Source organism: Acipenser ruthenus, chromosome 10, assembly GCF_902713425.1.
Source record: "Acipenser ruthenus chromosome 10, fAciRut3.2 maternal haplotype, whole genome shotgun sequence".
NCBI lineage: Eukaryota > Metazoa > Chordata > Actinopteri > Acipenseriformes > Acipenseridae > Acipenser > Acipenser ruthenus.
Window position 1 is genome coordinate 49714510 of NC_081198.1, and position 16764 is coordinate 49731273.

General features: G+C 37.1%; 1 protein-coding gene across 4 annotated transcripts in view; it reads left to right on the forward strand.

The window, feature by feature from the left end:
• Positions 1-310: 310 nt before the first annotated feature.
• The window catches only part of LOC117403833 (zinc transporter ZIP10-like), a 36105-nt gene continuing 19651 nt past the window's right edge, over positions 311-16764 (forward strand). Inside the window, exons 1-2 of one of the 4 annotated variants that reach the window (XM_059032484.1) lie at positions 311-412; positions 14882-15973. In XM_059032484.1, coding sequence (XP_058888467.1) covers positions 14903-15973 — 1071 coding nt within the window. In that variant the 5' untranslated portion in view covers positions 311-412; positions 14882-14902. The other 3 variants (XM_034006279.3, XM_059032485.1, XM_059032486.1) reach the window with 3 other exon arrangements.

Below are 16764 nucleotides of genomic sequence, written 5' to 3' on the forward strand. Positions count from 1 at the left end.
ATGTAAATTCACTGTATTGTTATCACAAACATTGAATGGCTAGTACGGAACAAAGTGTGACTAGCTACGGAAATGGCGTATACTTGAGTAACCCTGCACTTGCAAAGCGGCACATTGCAGTTCTAAAATGCGGAAGAGCAATGAGCATATATGACCATTATCAGACTTATTGAAGTGGAGCGTGTGTAGAAAAAAAAAATGCACCACCCATTCCAAAGCTTCACTATTCCCCCCATACGCCACGATATACGAATACAACGCAGCTTCATGCACTGTGCCTGTAAAAACCTGAACGCTCACTTCCTCAGCCATATATGGAGAATTCTGACTGTTCAGTTCAGTGGACTGAGTGCGCACGGAAAACAAGAACTGAAAACCATGTGACCGGCCCCTCTTCCCTCTGCACTTTTACGTAAGCGTAACGACCTACAAAGAGTAATTATATCAGCTGTACATTTTACGTAAGGGGTTTTGTGAATGTTCAATCTCGCATCCCCGTTGGCCTTTTGTGCGTGTCTGCGGATTTAATTTTTTGGTACCGAGTGAAGAGGAAATGCACACGGCACTCGAGTGAGGTAACGCTATAAAAAACCCGATTTGTTTTCACTCACTGCCACAACACGGAACCAGCTAGTTAAATCATAACAACTCCGGGTAGCTTCCCGGAACAATCATATTTTAAAAATCATATTTATCACCACAGTATTTGTACCGCTTTTTTCAGTAAGAGCTAAATCGAGTCTGTACTGGTGTAAAAGGAATCGGAAAGTCCACTTGCTAATATTTAGTAAGCAAGACTTATTGATATAAGAAACTTGATTTAAACAAATAAAAAAATGTAGACGTTTGAGAAAACGGACAGTTATTTGTTTTTATATATATATATATATATATATATATATATATATATATAAATGTTACCGATTTGTTTGTTTATATATATATATATATATATATATATATATATATATATATATATATATATATATATATATATATATATATAAAAATATAAATGTTACCGAAACGGGAATACTGCCGTTGACGTGGTGTGTGGATGGGGGAATTGCTCATCCAGTGAGGTGTGTTGGTGGTACACGTGTGTAGTCATTTAAAGAACAGACATCTTTTTTATTTTTATTTTTTTTAATATATTTTGTTGTTGTTGAATGTTTTCATTTTATCTGAATTTCAGATGGCAAATCCATGTATCTTTTCGTATTTCATTACATTGCTCCGGCTTGAGTAGACGTACGCTTGACGCAGGCCGGAAAAAACTCATCACTCACTCCGGTGAAGAGGATTTCATTATGAATCGACACTGTATAGAGAGCATTATGAAACGATTAAGCAGTACCTGTGAAGTCTATGTAATAATACGTACCGGTATTTCTATTCTAGAGGGTTTTCGTTAAAGCATGTTACTGACTTAGGCATTAGTATTGGTTATCTTATACAACACGCCTAAATGATGATTCGGAATTGGAACGCTATTCTGCTCTGCATTCCGTGATTACACACACACACACACACACACACACACACACACACACACACACACACACACACACACACACACACACACACACACACACACACACACACACACACACACACACACACACACACACACACACACACACACACACACACACACACACACACACACACACGGTTGCTTAACGATATTGCAATTTTACGTGACCCAAAATTGAAATTCCCCAAATTCCAATAGCTGTAGCCTTTAGGTTGAAATACGAGTATTTTAAGAAAAGACGCATTTCTGGTTTGCAATGACGCAGGCAGTTTGCATGTGTTGTGTGTGTGTGTGTTATATAATTCCTGATTTGAAGCTAAAACATACAGGCCACTATTAGAAAATACAATGTTGAGTATTTATAAGAAGTATGGGACAAATAGTTTAGAAAAATGTCAACAAAGTGCAGTTCAAAAGAGGGGCATGCGATTAACCACAGTGTTATCTACAAAAATTCCCTATGTGGCCAAAGTAGTTTTTCTTTTAAGCCCTATAATACTAAATACAAAAAAAATCAAGACTAAGTGCATACAACAATTTATTCTATTTGAGTATTATGCAATGCGTTAGTATTTACAGTTCTGTTTGTTTGCATGATAATATGTACATGTACAGTAGGTGTGGTTTCAGTGCTTTAGTGATTTAAATGTTAGTTATCCGTGTACTGAAGTTACAAACAGGTCTAGGCATTCTGATGTGCAAGGAGAGGCTGGTTGCAACTGTAAAATTAATCTGTTAGTTGCTGGAAAACATCTTAATTATTATGAAGGCGCATATTTTTTGTTTTGCCTAGCATTTTATATGTTTAATGTATTTTATTATTATTATTAACCAGTGTTTAGTACAGACTAACTATAAGTACAGATTAACTGTAATAAGCAGTCATGTTCAAGGTTAGCCAGTGAAATTTACTGGCTGTTATTTTACCAAACACCCAGGCTGAAGCTGGATGTGTGGCTAACCTCTGCACTGGGAAGTGTTTAAAAAATAAAGTGTTGTGTTGGTTGGTCTTAAGACACACCCACTGAACTCCCATCTGCAAGGATGAAAATAGTTGAATATAGATCTGTTGGTATTTTTTGTTGTTCCCAGCTGATCGTGAGATCCTGGGATATAATAGGTTGACCCAAACAGTGTCAGATCTTAATAACTAAACAGTGATCTAGTACACCTGAGTCAGATACAACTAAGCAGAAACAACACTAGGGAACGATGGAGAACACGCATAAGAGGATATTAAACACGTACACAAATGACTATTCAGAACATGTGGATGATAAATTCTGGATGTGGAGGAGTTGTGTCTCAGTACCTCTGCCCCAGGCAGATGATCTGGCAATTTTCCTAAATCTGCATATCAGCAGCACAGTGTTGGGGATTAATAAGAATCATGCATCAGAAATTAAATATGAAAGCGCCCTGGAATCTAGAAAAATACATCTGTGAGGAACATATTGTTTTGATATGAGTTATGCTTGTGCTTGGAATTTTAGATGTGTTCATTGTACCATCTCCCACCTCAGCACCTCCAAGGAAAGTACATTTCATAATTCTGGGCAATTAAAGTTTCATTGCATGGGAAGCAAGATGGTCATGATTTCTGTCTGTTAGAAAAGTTTGACTCTTGCAGATAACATGTAAAGTTGTAAAGTGGAAAATATTCATGTCAAAGCCCCCCTCTTCTATATATAAAAAAATTAAAAGTGATGTCTTTTTTAGTATCTGGCAGAAAGTCTGAAATGAGGATTTAGCCCATTAAAAACTTATGTGAATTTAACAATTTTAATGCGGTTTTAGGCTATGCTGACTTTAAATAAACAGTCATTATAATAAAGGAGAAATAGTCCATCTATCTGTCAAACACCTCAAGTTTTATGTCTGAATTGTGACCCAATTGGACCTTCTCTGTCACTCGCCGCATAAAATCTCTTGCACTGGTATCTGCACACATGCACCAGTCACAACTGAATTCAGCTGAAAGTGGTTATCTCCTGCACAGCAGTGCCTGCAGTATGGTATAAATGATATGCAAGAAGTGCACACAGTCCTATATTATGGACTGCAAGGTTGTAATGGTAAAATCATACTGAGTATAAATCAGGTAACTGGTTTATAAGCATCAATGTGTTAATTATGTTTCTTGAATCATTTTCAGACAAATCCCTTGGTTTGCCCATGGTGGCACATTCAAAAATCATTGCACTTTTATACAGTACATTACTGTTACACTAGCCAGAAAGGCAATGTTGTTAAGGTAAATATAATTCTGTGTGTTTATTGTTAAGATTGAATTTGCTTCAAAGAACTGCTTTGTGTTGAGAATAGGTAATATTGTACATGTACATTGTTCAAGTGTTATATTGTATTTACAAGCAGCTACAGTTCCCACTGCTAGGAACTTGGACCACGTTGGGTCCTTGTATTATGTCTTGTCAGTAGTGTGTTGTTCTGTTTGATTTAGGTTTATTTGCATCTGTCCACAGTGCTAAGTTACAGTAACACATGTTGTTTTCCTAAATGAAAAAAATAAATACAAACATTGATGTTAAAAAGCTACTAATAAATCATTGTTCATTTAGGAACACTGCACAATACAAGCGCCTGCATGTTTCTAGTTAGTTCTGTAACATAAGCTTCCCCAAAAAAGGGTGCAGACTTAGCACAGTGGTGTATGTGCTATATTTGGATCCTTTCAGACATTGAGTGGCTTGGAAGGAAAATGTCTCTCTTTTTTTTTTTTTTTACAGTAAGTCTTCATGCTTGATATTATGCTTATCAGGCACAAAACATGTTGGTGCAAGAATAATTGCAATGAACCCATTTATTGAGAAGTGTTGTAATGCCCCATAACCTCTGCAGTGCGGTTTTTAATGTCCAATGAACCTGCGCACTCTAGCTGTGTAGTAGCACAGTAACAGTGTGACTAAGAGAGACAAATAAAGCGGGTACATTATTAGTAGTAGTAGTCGTCGTCGTCGTAGTTGTAGTAGTATTGTAGTTTATTTACAAATGTGTTATTACTCTACTGCTAATTGAGTCAAAGGCAATTTGAAGTTGCCTGTGTTTCCTTTACCAGCTGCTAACAGCAATGATTTGACTAGATTAACACTCAGAAATTTATGGCTTAATAATAGTGAGCATTTCATTGATTGGATCATTGAAGTTAATCCAAGTTAGCATACTATTGAGCCCTTTAAATGAAGTCAATTTGAGAAATAGGCCATGCAATTATATTGCAAGGATTTTTCAATACTGAAAGACATATTTATTGGAAGTTATTATGCATGCTTACCAGGCTGTAAAAAACAAACAAACTGTGAATCGAATGTAATACTTTTTAGAAAAATTAATTCTGTAAAAATCATGTTTTATAGCTGTAGAAAAAATAATACCAGTTATACAATAATGTGATTGAAATGATGGACTATTTGTTAGGATGTTAATGATGTGACTTGAGGAGTGCACGTTCCCTATGTTTAAACCAGGACTTTCTTGGAATCCATATGAATCCTCTCTGGTAACAAGACAGTAATCTCTATGTTCTTCTTTGCAGCTACAGTATCGGTTTCAGTAGAACAGCAAAACTCATTTCAGAATTAGCAACAACCTTATTTTTTTATGTGACCTAACCATTAGTTACAAAAAAAAAAGTCATTTGAATGTCACAGTGTACATAAGCAGGTAATTTTAAACTACATGGTGCAGAGAATCAGTGCTGGCACTTTGATCACTGCCAGTATTAAAGATGTGCAAGAGACTGAGACCTTGTTAGTTGCTGCAAAAAATTAAATAAAAAAATACAAATAACTCTTCAGCTTTTAGTTGCTGGATCTTAAAACAGATGCAAGCATTAAATGCCTGTAATTGTTATGTAGCCCAATTGCTAGTAACTACAGTAGGGATAGCGGACTAGTCGAATAGCAGAGAGACAGACGACCTAATCGTGCGTCACAGGATTGTGAAGCGTGGGGTTTCAGATGGACGGAAGTGTAGTTGCAGTTGGAAATCATTACCATGGAAATTGCATGTTACAAATTCTAAGCCATTTTAAAATATAGTGCTATAACATACATATCACATTTGAGATTTATTATTTAGCAACTAGTCAGCCGAGTAGTCATTCTAGCCCTACTAGTCGTAGTGTGTTTTTTTTTTTTTTTTTTTTTTACCCTATATAACCCATTAACACTCTCCTTAGTTTGTTTATTTATTTATTTATTTTAGGGTTAACCACATTTCACCAGAAAATGCTGTCAAAAAGATAAACAGTTCACTTTTGGTTTTGTAGCCTTTATAAATCAGGAATATTTTCTTATCTGGAGTCTTTTATATGTATTTATTTACAAAAATAATGTATGTCCAATTTGAATGTGTTTTAAATGGTTACGGTTACATTTAAAGCATGTGATGTTTTCAGTGTTTTTTGTGGGCGGTTGACTTTATATATTTTGGGCTGATTCTGGTAAAGTGCTGTTACTTAGTCTGGATAAGATAGTTTGAGAGTACTGTACAAATGGAATCGCCGCAACGAGTGATCCAGTTTAGTTTTTTTTTTGTGGGTGAAGAGGAGTAGTGCTTAAGCTGTCGGCAGTTGTTTAAGTAAAGGTACAAAATGAAAATAGGATGAGTAGAATCTGACCCACAATATCAGTTTAATCGACTTCACTTTTTATTAGTTGACTGTATTTTGCCACAGCATAAAGCATATTTAATTAATCAAACTTTTATACATTGGGAATCTTGTCTATCCATGAAATATTGTGGTTTTTTTAATTTTTTTATTGTGTAAATAAAAAGTACCCGTGCCTGCAATAAAAAAAACAAAAACACTGGTCTATAATTTGACAGTTTATAAAGTAACTGTAATAAAATATACACTAAAATATATGTCTGGAATCAAAATATATGTATACTATGTTAGCAAGTAGAGTAAACCTATTTAGACTACAGATTGTAATCTGAAGGTTAATCTAACTCACTCAGTTATCCTGGGTCCATTTCAGAAACTGGTTAGTCAGCAAAAAGGCAGGGATATCAGATTTTTGTTTATTTATTAACCACCCCGCCACAATATATCCTTCAGCAGCAATAATAATACAACAATAATGGTGTTTTAATCACGAAAGGCAGTGTGGAGTTGGAATTGACTTGGGAGAGAAAGTAAAGGTGTTTTCTTCAAATAAAAAACACAACTAAACTATTTTTTAAGAAGTGAATCAAGACAACTCATTTCAAGTTTCACCTTTCATTACTTCAGCCTAAATTATAGTATGTGCTGAGTAGTGATTTCCAATACACTGGTAGTAGAACTATCGCCCGTCACATGGTTAGGGAGTAATTGTGAAACGTGCATGGACGGAAATGCAGTAGCAGTTCAATCCATTCATAATGTAAATTACATTTTAAAACCATTCATAAATAGATTTTATAAAAATCCAAGCAGTTTTACAATATATGTAGGGCACGAACAGCAAAGTGTTATGAAACCGTATGTTCACAAATAGAGCACCAGACGTTATCAAAAACATGATTTATGATCAAATACATGATTTATTACTGTATTTCTTTTGAAACTAACAAATATAGTCGACCTATTTGACTATTTTTACTTCATCAGTTCGACTTGTCTGCGATTCACTTTCCCTAGCAACAGAGTTGGTAGGTATCCTTGAGTATTTTTATTTGTTTAAAAAAAAAAAAAAAAACGCTGTAAAAACCTGCATCCTGTAAAGGCTCAATATAAATCAATACCTCTGTCAAAATGAATGACCTTTTGTGAAATAATAAAACAGTTACCTAATGAATCCTTGTCCAGCATTGCTGGTTAAGCTGAAGTCTTCAGGCAAAGCTTAACTTCAGCTTTCAAGGTTCCAGAATGGCTGTTTAAATGGTATTATATAATGTAACAGGGTATTGCAGGCTACTGCCTCTTATCCTTATTCTTCTGTCGGGACGTTCTTTTGTTTTTGTATAGTGCAATATATTTTTTTCTTTCTGATTTACCTAAATACTGTTAAACTGTTACCAGATTTAGATAACAAACTGTGCATAAATCCCACTATTTAAGTAAATGTAGGTGTACACTCAATAATGTTTCTTCAAGTCTACTAAAGCTAGTCAGTTGGCTGGGTTTCTGTATTAGCTGAGCCTTTAAAACCAATTGGAGACGTTGGTGCAGGCTTCCCCAAATGATTCAAATGTAGTACGTGTGTATTTCTGTATAATCCAACTTAGTGTACACTACAGCACGTAAGGTATGATATGTCAGGTACTGTACAAGTACCGAATATCAAACCTATTTTCATAAAATAACTACAGTGTTTGCTTTTAAAAGTATAGTATGTCATTACTGTGATCCCTAATACATGCTTTTGTAAAACTCTGTGACTTCACTGCATATTAAAAGACTTGCACGTAGACTGAAATGCCTTGATGATAAATTTGTTATGAACTACAGTTAATACATAGTCATAGTTGTAGGCTGCAAGTAACTAGGACTTTGCAGTAAAAAGGGTGGACTGCTGGGAAATTTTAGTGCTGCTTTTTTTTTTTTTTTTTGTTAGACCAGTGAGTGGTTGGATCAGAAAACTGAAATACTGTAACAACTCTTTGATCTAGTTGAGTATGATAATGCATGACTTGGTATGTACAGTAGTTACCTGGTTCGGTTATGTCTCCCTTTTTGTGGATCGGTATTACGTTTGCAATTCTCCAGTCTGACAGTACAACCCCTGTGTCAAGAGACTGTTGCATGATCTTGGTTAGCGGTTTGTAAATTACTTCTTTAATTTCTTTGAGTACTATTGGAAGGATCTCATCCGGCCCAGGGGATTTGTTTATTTTGAGAGCTACTAGGCCCTTTAACATGATATGTTACTGTACATGCCAGCAGATACATGTATATTCAAATAAATAGTTATTAGAAAGTCAAATATAGTAACACAGTATGAACATGCCTCAAGGTGTGTTGGTTGGGATTTGACTTTGTCACCAAAGTGGGTGAGATGGACAGGACTAATGAATAGACTTGAACAGTTTCAATGTGGGACCGCTGCACATGTGCTATTGGATTAAATACCTAGTTAACGTTAATGAACGTCCCACATGGTGCCTTCCCTTAACCCGATGTCAGAACCTTTTCAATCTTTCCTTCTGAGGATTTTTTTCATGACAAGTAAAAAAGTTATGATGTCCTTTACTGTATTTATTTTAACAAACTAGTTCTATGACTTTCAGTAATGTTAGAACATGCTTGAAAATTAACTGATTACACAGAATAAAGACTATTTTGTATCCTGTTTAATATAATCTTTGCTTGGTACATGCTTGATCATTCCATACATTTCACAAAAAAGCATCTACTTTGAAGGTAATGCTTCATTTGCTTAAGCTGACTTAAGCTGACCCCAGACCTTTTTTGTGATGTCACTAGATGGTGGTTTAACTTTTCAAAGTATAAATCTTGCACCAGTCACACCCCACACAGACAGAGCAGTGGACAGCTAGCATACCACACACTAGGACAGGTATGGAATAAGGAGGTAGGTGTTGGCAGTCTTACGAAGTATGAGTCTGTCTGGCTGGCTTGACTTGTATTTAGGGCTCTTCGTTTTCGTTTTTTTTTTTGTTTATTTCTGATGACGTAATGTCCCTTTTAAGTTTGTTTTGAGCTGACATTGTTTCTTAATTAAACTTGTAGAAGTGTTGATTGTAAAACAAGATTGCTTTTTTGTGGGTTTTTTTTTCCTTCCTGAAACTTGAATGACACGCCCTGTTTGATTCACTGATAATCAGAGATTCACAAAACACTCTTAAGAGAAAACAGGTGAAATAATTTTTACGAGTCACTAAGATTTCAAATTGGGGATTAAAGCAATTTAACTTCGCTCGCTTTTTGGTTTCAGTTTGATTTAAAAAAAGAAATTGCCTTTAAAAAAAAAAACAAGCATTGCTAGCAGTGAAACGGAATGAGAGTTTTAGTCAAGTTACAGGGGGTAGAAACACAACAAAAGCAAGCTTGTTTTACAATCAACACTTCTACAAGAGTTTAATTTAAAAAAAATTGCCGGCTCAAAACCAACTTAAAGGGACATTATGTCATCAGAAATAAAAAACGAAAACGAAGAGCCCTCCTTGTATTTGAACTGCACAGAATTGGGCTGTGACTGTACACAGCTCTCCAGTATTCAGGTTTCCAGGTTCCAGTCTGACAGCTGTAAGCAATGAGACAGTGTAACACTGCACATGAGGCACTAACTGGTTATACAAGGTGGATCACATTTATATCCTCTGCTATCGGATGTGTTGGCACCTGTTGAGTGTTTTAAGAAGTAGAAGTATTGTCTGGCTTTCAGGCAGGGTAGACCTGTTCTGTACTGTAAAAAAACTGAATTGAATTGAATTTGCTAGTCAACTGTAGTATTCTGCCGGAAAGGTTTGGGTTTCATTTTGAAGATCAGTGGCAAAGTGTTCTTGTTAAATCGAAGGGTACACTGCAAACTTGCATTGTCTCATTTTAAGGTACCATATGAAAGGCACATGCCAGAAAATCTGTACACTTATGCTCTTTTTTTTTAAATTCCGATTTGGTTTTATTTTGAAATATTACATGCATTTGAAGCTGTATTGCTGGATTTCTATTAAGAAACTACTGTTCTATTATTTTAGTGGCACAAACAGCATGTAACTGTGCCTTGTTAGTTATGAGGGTTCCGATCTGTCTGTAACCCCCACGCCTGCTGTTCCTTAATTGGACCATTAGGAGCCAGTATGGTGGTGTCCAGGGATACCAAATAACTCCAGTCTGCTCACATGCTGTTTTTGCAGGACACTTTCAGAGATGTTCCAGTGGAAAGTTGGGTTTTAAAGGAATACAAAAGTTGTAACTTTACAATAAACATCTCTTATGGGTCTAGTTTAATTTGCTTGACTGTGGCCCTGAAACATGTACAACTAATGTACTCATCTGTTTTCGCTAGCCCAACAGTATATGTTTAATGGCAGTTACACAAACCAGTAACATCAACAAGTTAACCGGTAAGGGATAATTAGCAGCATGTTCCATTTGTTTAGATGGTAACTGCTTACTAGTAGGTATTGTATAGCACAATTGAGCCTTGATGCATGACGTACAGTTGGGTGTCAAAAGTGCAGTTTTCTGCACTGAATAGGCCCCTCAACAGTATTCCTTTTGATTCTTGAGATGTGGAACAGGTATTACAGTTCTTACAGAAATTTACCCATCATTCGTAAACTGTCTGGTGTAACCTAATTATCTGGGTCAGTGACTCAGTATCTCCTGTCAGCAGTGGACCATTGTGTACTGTCTACTTTGATGGACAGGCGGTATCATAAACCTTGCTTTTGCTCAACCAGAAGCAAACCTCACAGTACAGTACAGTACTCGGCCCTGTAGGATCGACACTGAAGGCTTTGTGTCTCAAATTCCTTTATTATTATTTTTTTTTTAAACTCAACACGCATGATTAGAAGAGTTATGAAATTGCCTGTCGTGTTTTTAAAAATAATTAAGGCCATCATGTGATGGTCATATGAAAAAGATTGTGGGACTATACTATGAAGCCTAGTGTTGAAAGATCTTAAGATCAGGGAGGTACTGTATAAGGGGGGAAAATAGCACAGGTGTATATTGGTGCACATCGGATCAGATTAAGCTTATTTACTTTATGATTTAAGACACAAAGACAAGAGGTATATATAGATAGATGGATAGATATAGATATCTATATCTCTGTATATATTTTTCCTGATGTAAAACTTGGTTTCCAAAGATACATTCAAGTTTATTGTCTTCATACAGAACAGACTACCTGTTACAGTACCAGTCTCTTTTAAATAGTACCATTGGCTTAGTATTTTGCTTCTTAGAATGCTAGTTGCAGAAAATCCAGGTTCTCAAATCCAGTTCCGCTAAACATTTTGGAGTTTGTTTTAACCACGACTTTAATATCGATTGCAACATTTTACTGCCCGTCAGCAACACGTTTTAGACACTTGGTTTAAACAAAAATATAGATTGCAAGCACCAGGAACTTGAGTTTAGCACAATAAATGATTCTGCACTATTCTTAGTAAAGAACCAGTTCCCTGGCAGGTGTCCAGTATTTTGTTCTTAAATCTGGCAAGGAATGAAAACCCTGACTACCTGGACAGGCTGTCATTAATCAGAAGAGAGGGCAGTGTAAAACCTGGATTTCAGTTTGAGCAAAGCAATTTTTTTGTGTTCTGAAAAACAGAAGTCAAATTCCAGTTCCACAAGGTCGGGGGCATCTTGTTGTTTTGCCGAGAGTGCATTGTTTAGTTTATCATCTGATATTTTGGTCACAAAGACAGCACAATCAAAAGAGCCCCCCCCCCCCCCCCCCCCCCTTGTCCCCCACACTCCAGAGGATCTTTTTTTGCAGGTAGGTTGATTGATTGCTGTACTTTTTACGTCATGTTGTTGGGCAAGACCTTGAGCTCCAGTTCCAGTTGGCACATTTCAGAATAATAAACATGTAGACGTTGTGAACTGAAGACTTCTTTCACGGTGTGAAATCAGTTCTGCGAAGAAAACTGCTCGTACTGTTAGGTGGTATTTGTGTTGCGTCACTTAAATGAACTGTAACATTTCATAATTGGTGTGTCTGCTAGTATACAGGCAGCAATATACATTGTTGGTTTCTGTTAAAAAATAAAATTGTCAAAACTTTAATAAATTAGGATACTTTATTGGGACCCTCAACATTTCCCCTGGGACCTTCAGTTTTTTTAGTTGAGAGTCCTGGACCCTCAATGGGAAAAAGTGTTGGAGAGTCCTGCATTCGTGGTAATCATTCATTTTTGAGCTTGCTTGGGTAGGTATGTTGGCATCTTTCTATAATAACTGAGCAACAAAATGTCACAAAAGATGGTAGGCACAGTAGCTTTTGCAAGTTTGGTACTGCGATGAAAAGCTGCAAAGTCACAGTGACGGTGGTATTTTATGCTGTTAAAAGTCAGATCAAGCACCGCCACCAAGCCAGAAACACTTAATAATAAAATAGATAACTGCACTTACTGTTTACTGATCTCTGCAGGAGTGATAGCTAAGCAATACATCTGTTTCAACTGAATGTAAGGTCAACCACACAATAAACTTAATTCCTTGGTCATTTCATAAAAATGAAAAAAAAAAAAACAGTGTAAAGTACCATACAATGTAAAGTAAATTGTTACCTCACTTGCCATTGTTGAAAATATAAGCTCTCCAGTAGTCAGGACTCCTTTTTTTAAAATATCAAATCTATTAAATGCAGCATTAACTAGCGGTTTGCATGTGTTCTGTGTATTCCAATCAAATGTATATACATTTTTTTCACCACATTTCTTGTAGAATCTAGCCTGCTTTCGTATTGGCAAAGGTATGCAATATATTATAAAGTGCTGCACTGTATTTCATGTTCTGGCATAAAAACAAAGTCTCCCATTATTTTACTTATTGTCACATGATAATTATGTAAAATGAGTGTCTTTTAAAGCTCAACTATTGACAAACAACCATCTGTTTTAGAAGATAGTAGACTGTTACTCTAGGTTCAAACAATATGGTTATTGAGGTACAACAGTGCTTTTTTTTGTAAAATCTTGGATTGAGTAAATGGCATTGTTGTCTCTATCATCATGCTTTCAAAGGGTTATAGTTCACAGTGATTCAAAGTTATAAATACTGTAAGAGGTTAGAAATTGGTGCTGTAATGTGTGTTCATGTTTAAAATTGTGCAGCGCAGATTGCAGAGACCCATGCATGTAATTCAATTATCTGGAACAACGGAGAGCAAGCTATTGTAAGTAGACATTATTGAATTAGATATTTTATATTGGACTGTTCTTCTCTGTTTACATATCTGAAACCTTAAGTTTCATAAGAAATTGGATCAACAAGGAGAAAACTGTACTGTGTTAAAACAAACATTTTGTTAAAAAAAATATTTAATTAAATGTGTGGGGTTTTGTTTCAGATATACAGCATTCACTGTCCCATAGATAAATGTGATTTTATTGTATTTTCTGCTTTTACATTTCTTTTTTTACATGTTTCAGTTTAGTTTGATATAATGTCATGTAGTCCCCTTGCTGTTTTTTGCGTAATTGTCTTGCTTTTTATTGCAAACACTCACAAGGAGTGAAAATTAAGTCCAAGAACTTTACAGTCTTTAGTGCTTATTAGACTGCTACAGTACTTTAAACAGTATCAAGACCAGCGTTTGTCATATATATATATATATATATATATATATATATAGATAGATAGATAGATAGATAGATAGATTATATATAATCATTTATAATCATTTTATTTGCTGGAGTGACATTCTGTTAAAATCTTAACTACAATAATTGGCTGAGGTGAATTTTCATCTGCACTGCAGTGGTAAAAAAAAAACAAACTTGTTTTTGTGGTTAGTCATCAGCTGATCTACAAATTGCTTTACCACCTGCTGAGAGCTAGCTAACATTACTTTTCCCTGATTGCCATCAGTCTCAAAGGGTTAGACATGACAATTCCTGCTTTCTACAAACATTTTGGGGCATATTTTTTAAAGTGTTTACTGCAGTGTTTTATTTAAAAAATAAAAAAAAATTTAAACATAAAATTCCACATTTAAATGACATCGAATTATATCACTTGGTGGTTTGTTTGCAAAAATTGAAGATAATTAGATAGATAAATGCATTTTAGTTTTTCCTTGTTATTTTAGTAAAAGCTCACTTTTTACTAGTGGTTAGCACTGCTGCCTCACAGCGCCAAGGTCCTGGGTTCAAATCCGGCCTAGGGTACTGTCTGTGTGGAGTTTGCATGTTCTCCCCGTGTTCGCGTGGGTTTTCTCCGGGTTCTCCGGTTTCCTCCCACAGTCCAAAGACATGCTGTCCAGGTTGATTGGTAACTCTAAATTGCCCTCTGTGTGAGTGTGTGTGGTGCCCTGCGATGGACTGGCGTCCCGTCCAGGGTGTAGTCTCGCCTTGCGCCCATTGTATGCCGGGTTAGGCTCCGGCTCACCGCGACCTTGTAAAGGAGTAAGCGGTTAATGATAATTGATGGATGTTTTAGAACTAATTACGGTAACCAATAGATACCACTGCCCTTGAGGTGGGAAAAACATTGTTCAGTTTTTAAAAATGTGTTTAAATCAGGCCTTTTAACAAATGTACTGTGCACAGTACTGCATTTTACTAAGCATAGCTAAATGTGAAGTTTAGATATTGAATATTAAACACATTCAGTGACTTTGGAATCTGTAAACTGTACTTTTCTCTGTTTCCAATTTGGGGTTCTGCTTTCATACTGGTTGTCTCTTGTCTCAGGTGGTGAGAATTGAGGAAACTATGAAGGTACACATGCACACCAAGTTCTGTTTCCTGTGCGTGGTGACATTCCTGTTTCATCAGTGCAGCCACTGCCACAAGGATGGCCACCACCACGATGGGGAGGGGGACCACGTCCACGATCACAATGACTACCAGATCTCCCAGGAGCCTTACATGCAGAACAGTGTGGACATCGAGCCTCCTCCTGACCACGACTCGCCATCTGGCAAAGAGGCTGAGAGCGAGCAGAAGTTTTACATAGAGCAGCTGTTCCGGCGCTATGGGGACAGAGGGAAACTCAACTTTGGAGGCTTTAAGAAGCTGCTGTCCAGCCTGGGGCTTGGGGAAGTGCATGTGGTAGAGATGGACCATGAGGACTTGGGACACGATCACGTGGCTCATTTGGACGCGCTGGAGGTACAAGAAGGGCTGCATTCCCACACGCACCACCACCCCCCTACTCCACTCTCCCATTCTCACACGCACTCCAACCAGGAGGAGAACAAGACTAGTGTTAGGGGTGTCCATTCTGCCCGCTGCAACCAGTCCCAGCAAAGGACAGCAGGACCTACTCCCACCGGGCATTCCCATGAGGACCACAACCACCTGCACAAACTCCACTCACATTACCACAACCATACTGATTCTCCCATACACCACCATCACTCCCATCATCATCACCATCACGTGAACCACAGTGTTTCTGGAAGCAGAGTGACCGCAGAGGCTTCACAAAGCTTGAACTCTACCCACCAGCAGCAGCAACAACAGTCTACAGAAACCGCGACCAGGAAGCACAGGAAGAAAAAGAAAGGCATCCGTAACAAAGATGCAGCTCCCCAGGCCGTGTCTCCCCACGAGGGTGATCACCACAGCAATGAAAGCCAGAACCCACACTTGCACGCAGGGGATGCACATACGAACACTGACAATGATGAGCATGCCAGTGGCCATAAACACAGCCATGAGGACGAGCACGCACATGTACGCAAGCGAGAGGCACCCAACAATCACAAAGCTGCTGCCAAACGCACTGTGCCATTCTCTCTGGGTGATCATCTAGCAGGCGAAGCACACTTGCACGATGAGGTAAGTGCCTTTAGTCATTGATTATCAAGGTAGACCTAGAAAGAAAAGCTAGCCTTAAGTATTTTTCTATGTTTGTGATTTATAGATGGAGTACATCTAGGAGACTGTAAACAGAACACCAACTACCCCCCACCCAGAAAATGATTAAAAATGAAAAAGGCTATTTTATGACAGCACTTGGCCTTTTTCTATAGGATAAATGACAGGTATTCCCATTACAGGATTGAGAACTAGCAGCAATCAATGAGAAATCTGGCCCCCCAGGGTGCTCCAAGCATTTCAGTGAAAATTGCTCCAATTGATCCACTTAAATTAAGAAAAACTGTGCTGCAGAGAACATTAGAAATCATAAACCTTGAGGTGAAAGAATTACGGTGAAGTTAATACTGAAGGATCGTTGTGGATGGAATTTTAAATGAAAGCGCTTTAATGATAGTGATTCTTTATTTGAAATACTCCACCAGAGTATTTGCAGTTCCTCTACAGTCTTAACAGCTGTGCAAATTGGGTTTGTTTTTATTATAATTTTTTTCATTGTATTTCTGTTCACATTGTGGTGTGTGGTTCATTGAACTTCTAAAGAATAGTTTGATATATTTTCTCCAATGCTGGCTGGTTTCACATACCCAGATTACCACTGATCTTGCACTACCTTACCTAAGGTTAGGTGCTGTAGTTGGTGCTAATCCAGGTCTGTGAAAGCAGTCATAAATGTTGACATTTAACAAGAAGAAACAAGACCATTTTGAAGATGATGAATTTAGTCACTGAAAGCACAGAAGTGGAATTAT